The sequence below is a fragment of the Rana temporaria genome, chromosome 2, assembly GCF_905171775.1.
Source record: "Rana temporaria chromosome 2, aRanTem1.1, whole genome shotgun sequence".
Lineage (NCBI taxonomy): Eukaryota > Metazoa > Chordata > Amphibia > Anura > Ranidae > Rana > Rana temporaria.
In genome coordinates this window covers 255,876,744-255,892,888 of record NC_053490.1, presented here as the reverse complement: position 1 = coordinate 255,892,888, position 16,145 = coordinate 255,876,744, and the positions used below count along the sequence as shown (strand labels likewise).

At 41.6% G+C, this 16,145-nt stretch overlaps 1 protein-coding gene across 5 annotated transcripts in view; it reads right to left on the bottom strand.

The window, feature by feature from the left end:
- Nucleotides 1-2,211: 2,211 nt before the first annotated feature.
- The window catches only part of LOC120926671 (multidrug and toxin extrusion protein 1-like), a 70,560-nt gene continuing 56,626 nt past the window's right edge, over nucleotides 2,212-16,145 (bottom strand). For 2 of the 5 annotated variants that reach the window (XM_040336796.1, XM_040336794.1), the window contains exons 13-17: nucleotides 11,443-11,512; nucleotides 9,127-9,259; nucleotides 8,391-8,485; nucleotides 4,131-4,176; nucleotides 2,212-2,436 (exon numbers count right to left, since the gene is read on the bottom strand). In XM_040336796.1, coding sequence (XP_040192730.1) covers nucleotides 2,228-2,436; nucleotides 4,131-4,176; nucleotides 8,391-8,485; nucleotides 9,127-9,259; nucleotides 11,443-11,512 — 553 coding nt within the window. In that variant the 3' untranslated portion in view covers nucleotides 2,212-2,227. The remainder of the gene's footprint in view (nucleotides 2,437-4,130; nucleotides 4,177-8,390; nucleotides 8,486-9,126; nucleotides 9,260-11,442; nucleotides 11,513-16,145) is intronic. The other 3 variants (XM_040336795.1, XM_040336798.1, XM_040336797.1) reach the window with 3 other exon arrangements.

Genomic DNA, 16,145 nt, shown 5'->3' with positions numbered 1-16,145 from the left:
TTTGTGGGTACCCACTTTTATACAAAAAAAAAAATATTATTAAATTATCTCTGGTAATGCACTAGGGTGTGCACGCCTTCCATTTCTGTTTTTCTTGTAGTTCCTTCCGGATAACCCCATCTGAGGAAGGCAGCATCCACCTAGCTTTGGGATACCATATATACCTTTTACACCACCATTTTATCTGATATCTGTTACGTCACACCTTGGAAGACCTTTTAGCGCTGGAAGTGACTGTATTTTTTGTGAAAATTCCAGTATAAAGAAATAGTGATAGTCTCTTGTGAAAAAATAAAATAAATAGTTATAGGAAGATCCAATACCTCCCCACATGAAGAAACAGCCCTTCAGATAAGCCACGGCTCCTGGTGAGCTTTATTTACTGCAGCCTTGACCCAGTGAGGAGCTCTTTTTTGGAGTGGATACAGAGTGGGATCTGCTTGCCTGCATTTGGATATTTGTCCTAAGGACACAGGTGTGAATGCTGCTGTAACCAGCCTGTCAGGGCAGCCATTCCATCTGGTGAGTGTTGACTGTATGGGGAGGCAATGGCTGACCTCTGAACACTTTATCTGAAGGACAGTTTCTTCACGTGGGGAGGCTTCGGATCTTCCTATCACTGTTTCTTTATACTGGATTTTTGCACAATACAAATTGTATTTTCATTCTTTGGATTTTGTATGAACTACAAGGTTTTATGATCACTCATTTATGCAGATATATGGACTGAAATGTATTTAACTCATTCCATTGGAGCTGTACTTTTTATGTATCAGTAGAAGTGTAATTGTCGATGAAACTTCAGTGTGTTCACAATTTTATGAATTAACACAAACACTTCAGACTGAGGGAATATCTATATCAGTGTCACATGAGGTAAAGCAACACAGTGACACAGAAATATAAATTAATGCAGACAATCCAAACACTGTAAAAGAAGAAACCAAGTCATAAGAGGTTTCAATGAGGAAATCCACTAAATCCAATAAAAGGCATCCCAGCCAAACATCTGTCCTATCTTCCTTGCAAAGCATTAAAACCCGAGCCAGATTCATGGGATGAGATGCAAAAACTTCCAAGCCATGAGAAACAAGAGTGGATCCAAAGCTTTGACAAAATTACCTACAAGAAATAGATTTATAGAACTGAGATCCAAGATGGGACTAATATAAGGAGTAGTTGATGAGTGGGGATTTTGAAATACAGAACTGTATTTTATGCAAGACTACTGTACATCAGTATTTAGAAGAAGAGATATATTATTCAATCAGTAGGTGGCAGTGTTTATGAGTTTGTAGCTGCATCTTTGGTATGCTCTATGTCTTTTCTCTGAATAAAGTTTAGTTTCATGTCTGCAGTTAAGCAGCAAAACCGAAATGGACAGTGCACTGTTTGTTCTGTAGGGCTATATACATAATTTCTTACATTAATTTATCTCCCGAACAACATGACCCTGTGCCTGGTGATCTTTGATCTTTCCTATGTTGTTCAGGCGGATCGCCACCAATCTAAGGTTGCCTACCCCTTACCTAATCCTTTACTTACTATTTACTGCAAGTGACTAAATATTGGGTTCATTTACCACTAACCAGTCTGATGTTTGCTTTTTGATACTAAACCTCCATTGCAGGTATCTACAGTATATTTGCGCTCCCAGTATCAGTGCAATATCCATTTGCTTGAAGAGGAACTGCAGTCTGCTCACATAATTTGTTGTTCTGAAGCTTCCCTCCAACCACTTTGCATATTATTTTATATATACTGTGATTCTGTACTTGCCAAATATGCTGCAGAAATCTCCCTCCACTGAGTCTGGCTAAAACCATTGTTACTGTGGGAAGCTGAAGCTGCTGCCTGTTCACTTCCTGAATTTACACAGGCACACCTCCAGCTCTGCAGCCATACAGCTCTCATTGGCCCTTGAATGACTTATTCCCCCTCCCTTCCTGGCAAACTCTCATACCAGTAAGAGAGAGAGCTGTGCATGATGTCATAAGCCTAGGCTTTTTACCAGACAAGAAACAGGAAGTGGGTTGTATAAAGGTATTTACTGGCAGAAAAAAAAGTTTTACTATCCAAAGTTAAAACAACAAGGGCAGAATAGATGAAAAGTTGATAAAATGACTGAATTTCCACTTTAACCTGGTATGTCAAAAGATCAGAGAACCCAGTCTACCAAGCAGCTCCTGCAAGAATGGCGTTATACCAGTGTTTTTTTTTTACACATTCAGTTACCAGATATCCAGACTTTAATTATAATTCCAGTTAAAAGCATGGCAATGGCCAGAGCTAGAGTGAGTCCACGCAGAACAATCACATCCCTCATTTGTAAGGGGTCTTTGGAGGCATATTGTTCTTGTAAGGGCAGCTGTTTTGTTTCAGTCTGTTGAGTAGAGATGTCTGATAATACGATTATGTCTGATGTGTTCTTTGCTGCTGTAAACATGAAAAACTACAGTTATTAACTGTTAGATTTGATTTTAACAGAATAATTTATTGTATTATGAGAATGCTGTTTTAGGCTCGATTCACATCTATGCGTGTTGCTTTAAAACATTTATGCAGTGCTTATTGCTGTGCTTTGCGCAGTTTATTCCCCGCTGACAGCTGGATATAAAAAAAACAAGGGCCTCTTCCCCACAACCCTGGCCAGCGGTTGTGGGGGCCTGGGGGACTTATTGGAATCCAGAATCCCCCATTATCAATGGGGCCCCCAGATACCGCCCCCCATGTGAATGAGTATGGGGTTGTACCCATACCCACTCATCCAAAAAGTAGTGTAGTGCGACAAAAGACAATAGACAGTCTTTGACAAGTCCTTTATTAAAATTGTCTTCTTCACCCGCTTCTCCCTCTGGTCTTCTTCTTCCTCCGGTCTTCTTCTTCCTCTGGTGTTCATCTTCCTCCACCCGCTGAATGTAAAGAAAACGAACCTCCTCCGACGCTGCAATGGGGTGGATGACGTCATTCAGAGACCCTGCCCCTTGCGACTTTACCACCCAGGGGATTATAATGGGTGTGAGACGTCACAAGGGGCGGGGTCTATGGATGATGCCATATGGACAGATGGGCGAGTCCCAGTATTGGAGAAGGGTCGTTATTTTTATTTTCAGTGGGTCGGTAGTGGGAGTGGCAGCGGAGGAAGAAGGACACGGGAGGAAGAAGCCTGGAGAAAGAAGATGACCAGAGGAAGAAGAAGACTGGAGGAAGAAGAAGACTGAAGGAAGGAGAAAAAGACCGAAGGAAGAAGGAGAAAAAGACCGAAGGAGGAAGGGGAAAAAGACTGGGATTAAAATGACAGCTGATGATTCATAAGTGACATGTTGTTAAGAATGCGGCAGCCGGCTTCCCGGCCTGCTCCTTAGCAACCAGCTATATACAGTGAATGTACAGACAAAAAAAAAAACACACAAATCACAAAATGCAAATTTCGTTAAAATCGCAGTAAAAACGTGGAAAAAACACAGTACTAGCGTTTTGGATACATGTCCATTGAAGTTTAGTACATGCAAAACACTGCATTTTGTGGGAAAAAAAGTCCACGACCCTTTCCAAAAACCCAGAGGCACAAAAATGCATTGATGTGAACGTGTTCTATAGGAACCCATGTTAAAAAAATGCAATGCGTTTCTGAAAAAAAGTATGAAAAAACGCATTAGTGTGAATAGAGCCTAAGAATTCCCAACAGCAATCTTTTGGATTTGTTCTACCAATAATTATCTAGCATTTGGGGTAAAACAATTCCTATGGGATGACACAAGTAAGTGAATGTCACATATCTTCTATGGCAACAGATAGAAAATTCAAATGATGATTACAGGCTTAAGTTATCACAACAATTTACTGGACTTTTCACATTTGGCCATAACTATAAATGGCCATATATGACAAACTATATAATGGTAATTTTTAATTAAAAAAATAAATACATTTTAGACCATATTTGCCAATATCTGACCCTTGCATTACCCTTTCTTAACGTTCAGATACAGAGCAATAATCAGATTTAAATTAGAGCTTTACTTTCTTAATTTTATGTGTTCAAATTGACACATACTTCCATAACTTACTAGTGGCATTTGAAAAAGAATTCAGAGTTGTTATTCCATTTCTGTAATACTGAAACATACCTGAAGGAATTTTCTCATTACATGGCATTCCTGATCGTGCCTGAGCCTAAAAAGAAAATCACGTACAGAGTGTTTTATTAGTTATTATTAATTGCTAAGTACATTACCTTGTATATATCGCCAAAACGTTTTATATTAGTTTTGGATAGAGTGAGAACTCTCTTTACTTGTCCAGGTGATCACAGTTACTAATGGGAAATGCAAAATTTATAGTCATCAGAATATTGGGTGAGAGGAAATCTTCCAGCAGGGACACCCATTCTGTTAACGACTGTCTAATAGGGAAAATTCTGTTTCTTTATAAAGATTTATATATCTTTATAAAGATCTCTTCTTCCTTTCTGTTGTGTCTCTGGCATAGGAAGTGAAGGCAAATCTCCCCAACGGGACACAGACAGCAAAAAAGAATTGATAGCGCTATTGACCCTATATTTCATTATTAAAAAAGTAACAAAAAAAAAAAAAAAGAGTCGCCAGTGCATATGTTTACTTGAACCATTTTTATTGTTTTCATTAGAATATTATTTAAAAAATCATTGTCATGAATATGCATCAAGTCTGTCTGCCTACCTGATCTCCATGTGTTCATTAGAGGCAGATCCTGTTCTGGTTTCCCCTTTTATCACTTCCTCTTCCTGTATGGCTCCACCCTATTCCATCCCAGGAAGCCTATATTAACCTTTGCTCTACAGGTCTGCAGTGCTGTTCAACAGTGTTCCTATGCTTAGTTCCTGTCTGCAGTGTATTGCTAGTTCCTGTTTGCAGAGTGCTACGATCATCTTTCCGTGTACCGTTTTGGCTTGTCCCCGACTTCCTTGTCTGCCTGTGCTCCTGACTATCTGCATGTTCCACGGTTATCCTTGTCTGCCTGTTGCCCTGACCTCGGCCTGTCCATCACCACTGTTTGTCCTGCTGGCTGCTTCCCCCTTCTCCCTGCGGAGTGTGACTTAAGGAATCCCGGGAACGCGACCTGGACCCAGTTGCGGCCAAGACCATCCCTACCATCAAGGGCTCTGGTGAATACAAAACTGGGTCTTAGACTCCGCGCCCTGGGTGATCTTGGCTTCGCTTCCAGACACTACCTATTAGGATGTCGATAGGGATTCTCCACCAGGAGTGGATATCCTTTCTCATCCTACCTAAAGCCTCCACTCCCATTGTATTGGGCCTTCCTTGGCTACAGCTCCACTCTCCCCATGTGGACTGGGCTTCTGGGCAGATTCTGGCTTGGGGCCCTTCATGTTTCTCGTCATGTCTTTCCAAGGTGACTCCTAAGGGGGAACTTCCGGTTGCTACCACATCAGTATCTTCGGATCTTCCCACTGCTTACAGCGATTACCGGGATGTGTTCTGTAAGAAATCAGCTGAGGTGCTTCCTTCCCACAGATCTTTTGACTGTGCCATTGACCTTGTTCCTGGAGCAATTCTGCCCAGGGGTCGCACATACCCTTTGTCCATCCCAGAGACCCAGGCCATGTCTGAGTATGTCGCAGAAAACCTTGACAGAGGTTTCATTCGGAAATCGTCATCGCCTGCAGATGGACAGACCTCGGCCTGTCCATCACCACTGTTTGTCCTGCTGGCTGCTTCCCCCTTCTCCCTGCGGAGTGTGACTTAAGGAATCCCGGGAACGCGACCTGGACCCAGTTGCGGCCAAGACCATCCCTACCATCAAGGGCTCTGGTGAATACAAAACTGGGTCTTAGACTCCGCGCCCTGGGTGATCTTGGGTTACGCTTCCTCCCTGCCAGCAGTAGTCGGCTATAGGGTTCACTTCCCTGTGGTGCATCCCTGACCCCTACAGGGTGCACTTGTCACCTGGCCACAGGTGACCTGACAATCATTAATCTGAATCTCGTAATGCTCTTACCCAAAATTGAACCATTGATTGCCTCTTTGAAGAACACTACCATGTTTTAAATCCTGTTACATTCCTGTCTGGGCATAACAGTGAGAGCCACAGGCATTTCTTAAAGGTCATAATTGCTACAACAGATGCTATGAACAGTACATGTTTCCAGGGCTGTCTTAATGAGAGGGCACACCTGGGCACTGCCCAGGGCCCCCAGCTGCATGGGGGGCCCCTGCACTTCCCCAAAGCAATGCTTGGGGTAGCTTGGGTGGTTATAGTGATAGGTATCGGGATGTAGAGAGGCCACAGTGTAGGGGGTATCAGGGATGTAGTGGGGTCACAATACAAGGGGTATCTTATGGTATATGGTTACAGTGCTGGGGGGATATCTGGGGTGTGGAGGGGTCAGAGTGCTGGGGGGATATCTGGGGTGTGGAGGGGTCAGAGTGCTGGCTGGATATCTGGGGTGTAGAGGGGTCAGAGTGCTGGGGGGAAGATGTAGGGCGTAGAGGAGCCAGAGCATTACTTTTCCCAGGGGCCCATGATGCTATTAAGACGGCCCTGCATGTTTCCATTAAACATGTAATGGCATCTACCATTTGTGTTTGTAAAGGGTTGACTGTTGAATTAACCTGCCTCAGTCTGATGGAGCTTAGATTTTTGAACCACGAACTGGAAATCACTGCACAGGGTGAGTCTGAGGCCCCGTACACACGACCGAGTTTCTCAGCAGAATTCAGCCAGAAACTCGGTCGGAGCTGGATTCTGCCGAGAAACTCGGTCGTGTGTACACTTTTCAGCCGAAAAGAGAACATGTTCTCTATTTCCTCGTTGTTCAATGAGGAAAGTCGGCCCGCCGAGATCTCGGCGACTTCCACACTGAACTCGACGAGGAACTCGATGTGTTTGGCACGTCGAGTTCCTCGGACGTGTGTACGGGGCCTGAGAGTGTTATATATCACACCAGGTAATGCTCCTCTCTTTCTTGACCTGAGACTGCTTACCAAAGATTGGTGACTATACCACTGCTTTCTCATTTGTGCATCATATGTTTTATGATTATTGTAGTTTTCTTCCAGAAACTTTTAATATTTGAGCTTTATTACACTGATATATGCTGTTAATTTGATATGCTCCCTTTTAGTGTATTTAAATACCTGATAACGAAATACTTTTGTCCTGTACTGGTGTTTTTTTGTGAAAGCTTAGTTTCATTACATGTCTAATCAATAATGCATTTACAGTTAAACTTGGACTCCAGCCAAAACTTGTTAAAGGATACGTTCACTATCTGAGCATGTCATGCACCTGGGTGTATTTGAACCGGGATCTTCCTGGTCCCACAGCTGCAGCCTTACCTGTTGTGCTACAGAGGAGATCTGCACTTTTGGAAATTTCCAATCAATGCAGCCCATAAATAGGAAGTGATGTTATCACTCAGCGCCCGTTTATGTGGATTAGTTCCCTGGGTGTTGTGACTGCTTTGTGATCTTGATAATCGTGTTGAACTTCTGCCTGAATTTCCTGACTACTCTCTAGCCTGCTGATTTTGTACTTCACCGCCAGCTCGTGTATGACCTTTGCCTGCCTGACCACTCTCTGGATTTCGATCGTGTACCATTTTGCCTGATCTGTTGCCAACCTAATCTGCCTGACTACGTTTTTGCCTGAATCCTCAGCACACAAGCTCCACTTTGGACACTACCTTTTACAGGTACCTTACAGCATGTTAGATGTTACACCCGTATTTAGAGTGCAACATATATGTTAAAGCGGTGGTTCACCCTCCTTTGCATCATTAGACCATTACTTTCGGCATCGTAGCGCGAGCTACGGTATGCCGGTCTTAAATTTTTAATCCCCGTACTCACTGTGCTATCGATGATTGAAGATTCTGACTCCCGCGGGGAATGGGCGTGCCTATGGAGAGGGAGGATGATTGACGGCCGGCTCTGGCACGTCACGCTCCCCGAAGACAGCCGGAGTAGGTCTCGGCTATTCACGGCGCCTGCGCACAGGCTATGCGCAGGCGCCGTGAATAGCCAAGCCTATTTCGGCTATTTCCGGAGAAGCGTGACGTGCCAGGGTCGGCCGTCAATCACCTTCTCTCACCATAGGAACGCCCATTCCCCGGATTCTTCAATCAATCATCGATAGCACAGTGAGTACGGGGATAAAAAATGTAAGACCGGCATACCGTAGCTCGCGCTACAATGCCGAATGTAATGGTCTTATAAAAAAAAACATTTTTTTTTTTTTTAACAGGGTGAACCCCCGCTTTAAGCATAATTGCCCCCCCCCCCCTCCAATGACAGAGGGCAGGGGGTTCCTCTCCCCGCACTCACTGTTACATTTCAAACACGGCGTGGCTGAGCATTATAGAGACATATCCAATCATGAACACTTACTTCAAGGGAGATGTCATGCCAGTTTACTTTTACAAGATAGATAATGAAGAAAACAGACAGAAACACTCCACAGAGAATCATTCCAATCCAAAGACCTTTAAAGAATAAAATTTAGCATTAAAACCTCAATGGACGTACACAAGACAATATCAAAAATCCTTCAGCCACAGAAAAGGGCAGATAGGGTTGGGTTTATACTGGTGTGCTGTGGTCTTACTGGATTCTATTAGACAATGCATTTTAACCAAAGCACATCAAATTCCTGCATGCTGCATCTTTGATGCCCTTTCAGAAAACGCATGGTCTAATCAAAGTCAATGGGAGCGCACAAGCGAAACGCGCATATGATTTTTCTACAGCCAAACCACAGTGCACCGGCAAAGCAGGAAATTAGTAGCTGCAGAATATATATGCAGGCACCTTTTAGGTGCCTTCAAATTCTGGCTGCATTATTTTGTAAATAACAGTGAGTTCAGTAAATGACAACATATGGGTTAAGTGCAGTTAGTGTAGGTAACATCTGATCAGTATAACTTTTATTGAATTTTTTAAACAGCTGCAACCCCCACCTATATGAATATAATCATATACAGGGTTGTGTTAGATCTAACTAAGCAGTAGATACAAAGTTGTCAAAGTTAACATACTTTGTGTTAAAATAGTACTTTATTAGGCCATCAAATGTAACATTGGGGTTTACTTATTAAACAGAAATTTAAAAAATCCATAAACATACCTTTTATGCCCACCTTGGCTGCAAACATTAGAGCAGCCCCCACTGGCAATCCAAGTACATAATAGCCAATGGCAAATATAACCGCTCCAATCTTCTGTCTTCCTATTCCTCTAAGTACGCCGCTACATACACACTTTAGGTAGAAAACATTTAATTTAGTGTTAATGTGTTACAACTTTCAAACCTCCAAAATGATCATAGTTGTTCATTTCTATCTTTAGTTATACAAATTACTTTCAGTTTGCTGTATCCAAACTGTGAAAAAAAAACTATTTCCAGTAAAGAGATGTGGTTAACAAAACCTGATTGTAGCTATTTTTTTTTCTAAAGTTCCCACCACCTGAAAATCATTGTATGATTAATTTCAAAGGTTGGCCACCCAATATGATCTTTGTGCACACCAAACAATCAGTCTTGCTAATTCATTTTTTTATATCTTTTTTCATTATTAAGCTGTATATGCTTGGTAAAGCCCAAAAATAAGATGTTCTTATTTGCTTCTTTTCAGTCTGTTAAATATATCATTAAAACTGTTTTGTTATATTGTTATATCTGTTTAAAAAAATAAATAAAAATAAAACTGTTGATCCTACAAGTAACCTATTGAGCTTATAAGTTTGCAACATCTTTTCAGCTCTGCTTATGTAAACCTGTACACTACAGAGCATCTCCATCTTATTTTATGGATAAGTAAAGGAGGAGGTGTCCTGTCTTCCCTCAATTTCCTGTCTTATGCCACGTACACACGATCGGAAATTCCAACAACAAAACTGTGGATTTTTTTCAGACGGAATTTTGGCTCAAACTTGTGTTGCATACACACGGTCACACAAATGTTGTCGGAAATTCCAAACGTCAAGAACACGGTGACGTACACCACTACGATGAGTCGAGAAAAAATAAGTTTAATGATTTCGAGCATGCGTAGGATTTTTGTGCGTTGGAATTGCATACAGACGACCGGAATTTGCGACAAGAACGTTTGCTGTCGGAAAAATTGAGAATCAGCTCTCAAAATTTTATTGTTTGAAATTCTGACAGTAAATGTCCGATGGAGCCTACGCACTGTCGGAATTTCTGACCAAAAGCTCACTTCGAACATTTGTTGTCAGAATTTCCGTTTGTGTATACGTGGCATTAGGGTGATAATTTTGCTCCTCCATACTGGTATAGTACAGTGACCATTCTTATCCTAGAAAAGGAAGTATACAGTATTATTTGCAGGAATACCAAGTGAAAATAAAGGGAAAAAAAATCTGAAAACAAACCCACCACATCTCAGCACTGGTAAGCCGCACAAGTTTAGATACAATCAATATATTGATAAATATATAAAATATACTATCCAAAATCGCAATCAATATTTTGCCATCTTCATTGTGACAGTTGACAAAGGCAGAAACTGATTGGCTATTATGAGAGAATCAAGGAAATTTTTTTTTTTAACACTTCAAAAAATAAGGATACAGTCTTTTTGTGCCAGGGAATTAAGTTTTCCTTCTATATAGAAGAGTGACTAAAGAATATTATCATAATATACTCTTACTGAAAATAAATGATAGTATCCCAATAAAGATAATGGCACAATTTATTGTATGATTTGCCAAAAAAATAATTAGTACAGTGGATGGAAATACAAAATGATTTGAAGAATGAGCATTGAATAAAAATTAAAAGCTTGTATATAAACGGTACAGTATATGCAGCTGATGCTGTTTTAAATGCAAATAGTGGACACACCAAATCCTGTTTTGATTTACGTTTATTTCTGTGTAAGTACTGGTTGTTAAAGCGGACCTTCATCCAATGAGGCAACTTATTTAAATCTGGCTCTCCCCCTTTTCCACTTTAAGTTTGAAGCCTAGGCAAACATGAGGTTACACTCCCAAGGCACTTTGATAGCACTTATGTACCATTAGATTCTACACAGGGCTTCGGGATCAGTTTGAGACCTGCAGCACATCTGTGTACACGTGGAGAGTTGCCCACACATGTACAAAGACAACACAAATGTGAGGTCCTTGGTATCACATGGTCTGCACATGTGTGTTTTGATATGTGCTGCAGGTTTTTTCTGGGTCCAGATTTTTAAAGATGGCAGCACTGGGGAAGGGGGAATTACTGGGGACTGAAATTCTGCTTTAACACACTAAAGCTATTCCTTGAAATATTTTTTAAGCATCCTCATTTTACTGCATTTTTTTTATAGGCTCTTAGAATGTTTACATAGTGCTATATATATATATATATATATATATATATATATATATATAAAAAAACACAATGTTCTTTCAATGTAGATGCATATGTACTCACAGCAATGATTTCAAACATGTGGAAGACAATGTATATAGGTATAACATCAGAAACAAGAGTGGCTATCTCTCTGGAAGAAAATGATAAAAAAAGGGTAAGCAGTTTGTATTTATGTAGACCCTTATAAAGATAATTAAATATGAACAAGAGATTGAAATAAGAAAGCAAAGCCCAACGTATTTTATTCAGAACATCCCACTTTATAAGGTTTTCTTGCTGTGTAACACGAGGGTATATAAAATAATGTGCATCAGTAAAATCAGGAAATTAACATTTTGTGTGCTATTCATTTTAATGTACTTAAATATAGCATTTAGGAACTGTGGTTAGTAATTTTACAGAAACTAGCCCATGCAGACAAAGGCCTGCAGTAGTTTTAAATACACTGTGTGGTTTTTCAAAATATAGGTGAAAGCAGATGCCACTTCTGTCCCCCATGCAGCCTAGCCTAAATGTTGACATCCTTAGGCCTAGTACACATGACCGAGAATCTCGTCGTAAAAGAAATGTTGTTTTCCTCGACGAGGTTCTTGTTAGGCTTGACGAGAATCTTGTCAAGCTTTCCTTGCATACACACTGTCAAGACAAAATCTCGTCGTTCTCAAACGCGGTGACGTACAACACGTACGACGGCACTATAAAGGGGAAGTTTGATTCCACTGGTTCCACCCTTGGGGCTGCTTTTGCTAATCTTATGTTACTGCGTGTTAAGTAAAAGTTTAGTGAGAGACGATTCGCGCTTTTCAGTCTGTTACAGCGTGACGAATGTGCTATCTCCATTATGAACGCTACTTTTACCGAAGGTGCGCTCCCGTCTCATACTTTATTCTGAGCATGCGCGGGTTTCTAAGCATACACACGAACGTGTTTCTCATTGTAAACCAGCCTGACCGAGAAATACGACGAGGAAATTGAGACTCTCGACGAGAAAAAAAGAGAGCATGTTCTCTTTTTTTCTCGTCGAGATCCATGACAGTTTTCTCGACGAAAAACATACACACGACCGAAAATGGTCGTGTGTACGAGGCCTATGACCTGAGATGCAGGTCCCGCCTTGCATCTCAGGAACGAAAGTGTTTCAAGTATAACTAAAGGCAAAACTTTGTTTAGTTTTGGATAGAATGGAGAAGACTTATGCTGCGTACACACGATCATTTTTCGTGTGTGGGCTTCACATAATTTTTGCGGGTTCTGAAAAACGACATTTTTTTTTCCCGAACATGCTGCAGTTTTTGAACGACGTTTTAAACAATGTCGTTTTTCGGGTTGTAAAAAATGATCGTGTGTGGGCAAAAACGACGTTAAAAACCCACGCATGCTCAGAAGCAAGTTATGAGACGGGAGCGCTCGTTCTGGTAAAACTACCATTCGTAATGGAGTAAGCACATTCATCACGCTGTAACAGACAGAAAAGCGCGAATCGTCTTTTACTAACAGGAAATCAGTTAAAGCAGCCCCAAGGGTGGCGTCATCCGCATGGAACTTCCCCTTTATAGTGCCGTCGTACGTGTTGTACGTCACCGCGCTTTGCTAGAGCATTTTTTAAAAATTATAGCGTGTGGGCAACGTCATTTTTTTTTTTTAACCAGAAAAAGTCAAGTTTATTGAGATGTGCTTAAGGTGTACAGGTTATACATCACAGGAGTTACATTTCCTCCTGTTTTACAACTTATGTATTCAAAATTCAAGGTCATCCGCAAAGGCATTACGTTCCGGGTAGGTATACATAACTTTATTACAGTCTGCATATCCGTATCTTACATGAGGTATCCCATATCACATTTACATACATTCAGAAGTCATTCTCTTTCCCTCCGCCCGCTGACTTCCCCTTATCCTTCATGGATTATACGGTACACGTTTCCCCATCTTCCAGCCAACGGTCCCAAACATTAGAAAATTTTTGTGGGCGGCCCCTAGGTTTATATATCATTTTCCTATAAGGCAGTACAGCATTTATTTCCTTCTTCCAGTCCCGTAAGGATGGAGCCGTTGCTTGCAGCCATGCCCTAGCTACCACTTTTCTTGCGACAAACAGTGACTCTTGTATAAATATGGTCTGGTATTTGTCAACCTCAACATCTGGTATTAAACCCAGTAGGCACAATCTTGGGTCCATTCCCACCGGTGATCCCATATTGTCATGCAGGAATTGCGTCACTTGTAACCAATAAGCCTGTATGTCGGAGCACTGCCATAGCAAATGGTAGAAGGTGCCTTCCATCGATAGACACATGGGGCATTGTGGGTTGGAACTTTGTCAATCTCAGTGGTGTCAGGTACGCTCGGTGGATTATATATAATTGTGTCATTTTGTCGGAAAGCTTGGGGGATGCGGTCTTTACGCCCTCCAGAATTTCCCCCCAATCCTCTGTCTCAATAGGGCCCACGTCCTGCTCCCACTGTATTCTCGCTGTCTGGACTATCTTGTTTACCCTGCGCTGTCTAATATTATAGTATAAGTTGGATATGAGTTTGGTCGAGTCGGCCCCGAATATGACATCCAGCACCGGCGGAACACTCGGGTCCACCGCCACTAATGCCATTTGTTTTCTGAGTGCGTGTCTGAGCTGTAGATATCTAAATAGAAATTGTTGTGGGAGGGAGAACTCCCTTCTCATCACTGAGAAGGGCTTGACTCCACTTTCTGTTAGGATCTGAGAGAGGTACAGTACCCCGTACGAGGCCCAGATCTGTGAGTCTGGTACTGAGGTCAGTTCGGGCATGCCTCCATTAACCCATAGTGGCGTGTGTGAGTGGATATGTGACCTTTCTTGCTTTTTAAGGGCTATGTCCCATATCTTTTGATGATGTATTAGCATGCCTGCTCCAAACTGCGGTGTCCTACACCCTCCCTGTCCCCTCCTGAATATCGCCTGGCAGGGAGTGTGAAACCTTTGCAGTGGTAATTCCGATTGAGACCTCGATGGAGGGAACTGATCTAGTGGGAGGATCTTAGATTTATCCCAGTTTATTTTAAGTCCTGAGAATCTTCCTATTTCCTCTATGATATTTAGTGCCGCCGCTAGTGATGGGCCCTGGTCAGCTAAATAAAGAACCGTGTCATCTGCGTACAGTCCTATCTTTTCCCATGTGTCACCTTTTCTAAATCCAATCACCTCCGGGCTCATCCGTATGGCAATAGCTAGGGGTTCCGCTGCCAGGGCATACAACAGTGGAGACAGGGGGCAGCCCTGCCTCGTGCCCCTTTCCAGGGAAATCTGTTCCGATAGCCAACCATTAACATAAATTCTAGCCTTGGGGGTCTGGTATAAAAGCTGCACCCATTTAATGAATTTTGGCCCAAATCCAAAGCACCTTAGGCATTCCCATAAGTATGGCCACTCGACAGATGGGCAACGTCATTTTAATGCTGAAGTTGGAAAAAACAGTTTTTTTCATGCCGAAAAATGATCGTGTGTACGCGGCATTAGAATCCCTGTCAATTTTTGTTGCTCTCTGTGCCCCTGTTAGGGAGATTTTCCCTCTCATTTGTCCTGTTTTCCATTATCTTTGAATGTGAAAGTAAAAGTAAAACCCAAATTGTAAGTTGACACTAGGATAGTAATAGAGGGGAAATCTTGCAAGTTCTGGTGACCCTGGTGACAACTAGGGATTTCCTCACTTTGGAGGGATTTCCTATAGTGTTATGTTTTGGCTATTGGACAGGAAATGACGGGGAAACTCATTAATGGGACACAGAGGAGTTATAATCATCCCTTATTCTATCCAAAATGAAAATGTTTGCCTTAAATTTTAGTTGTATACCCTGGGGGGAGGGATTGGCCTGTAAGACTAAGGCATATTGAGCTAGAATGCATTGCATACTAGCTCATTATAAAATACGTACCTTAGAACGAAGCCCTCCAGCAGGGCCCACACACCGCTGAGACAGCTGACATCTTCCCCCGGTGTTTCTTTTGTTTCTTCTGTGAGTGACCGGAGTCGCAATGACGTCACTCCCACATGCGTGCGGGTGCTGCCGTTTATGGCACGGGCTCTGAAGGTCCGGCGCGGTAAGCCTAACCTTCAGAGCGCATGCGCTGATGATGTCATCGGCTGCATGCACTCTGAATATCTCCTGTTTAGGAGATAATCACAGTGCCTACAGGTAAGACTTATTATATGCTTACCTGTAGGTACAAGTAAAAAAAAAAAAAGACTTTACTTCCACTTTAATGTTTTTAAAGCCTCACTTGCATAGTGCGTACTCTCTCTGCACCTATCCCAGCAGCAGATGAGCTCAGTGTTGCAGGGATAAGTGGACAGAGAACACATACAGTACTACTTTGAAAAATAGAGTCACCTTGATAAAGACTTACCCTAGAAACAATGGTGCTTTTGTACTGATATGAGACTTCATTAAACCATAACTTTTGTTTTTATTTTAAATTATTTTTATTAAGTTTTACAGATAAAAAATCTTACATACTTTGCAAAACAATTAGCAAGTCATTCATAAAAATACAAAACATTCTCAAAATACAAATAAATATATAACAAGCACATATAGGTACATTAATGGATCTATCCTCTAATATGCACTAAAATACAAAAATGAATCCATACTGCAGCATATACTCTTAATTCTCCTGGGCCATCTAAATAACAAACAAAAAAAAAGCAGAAAAGGAGAAGCATGGGATTAGGCCCATTCCCCTGTCCCCTCCTTTCCCCCCAAAAAAAGATATTATATTATATTT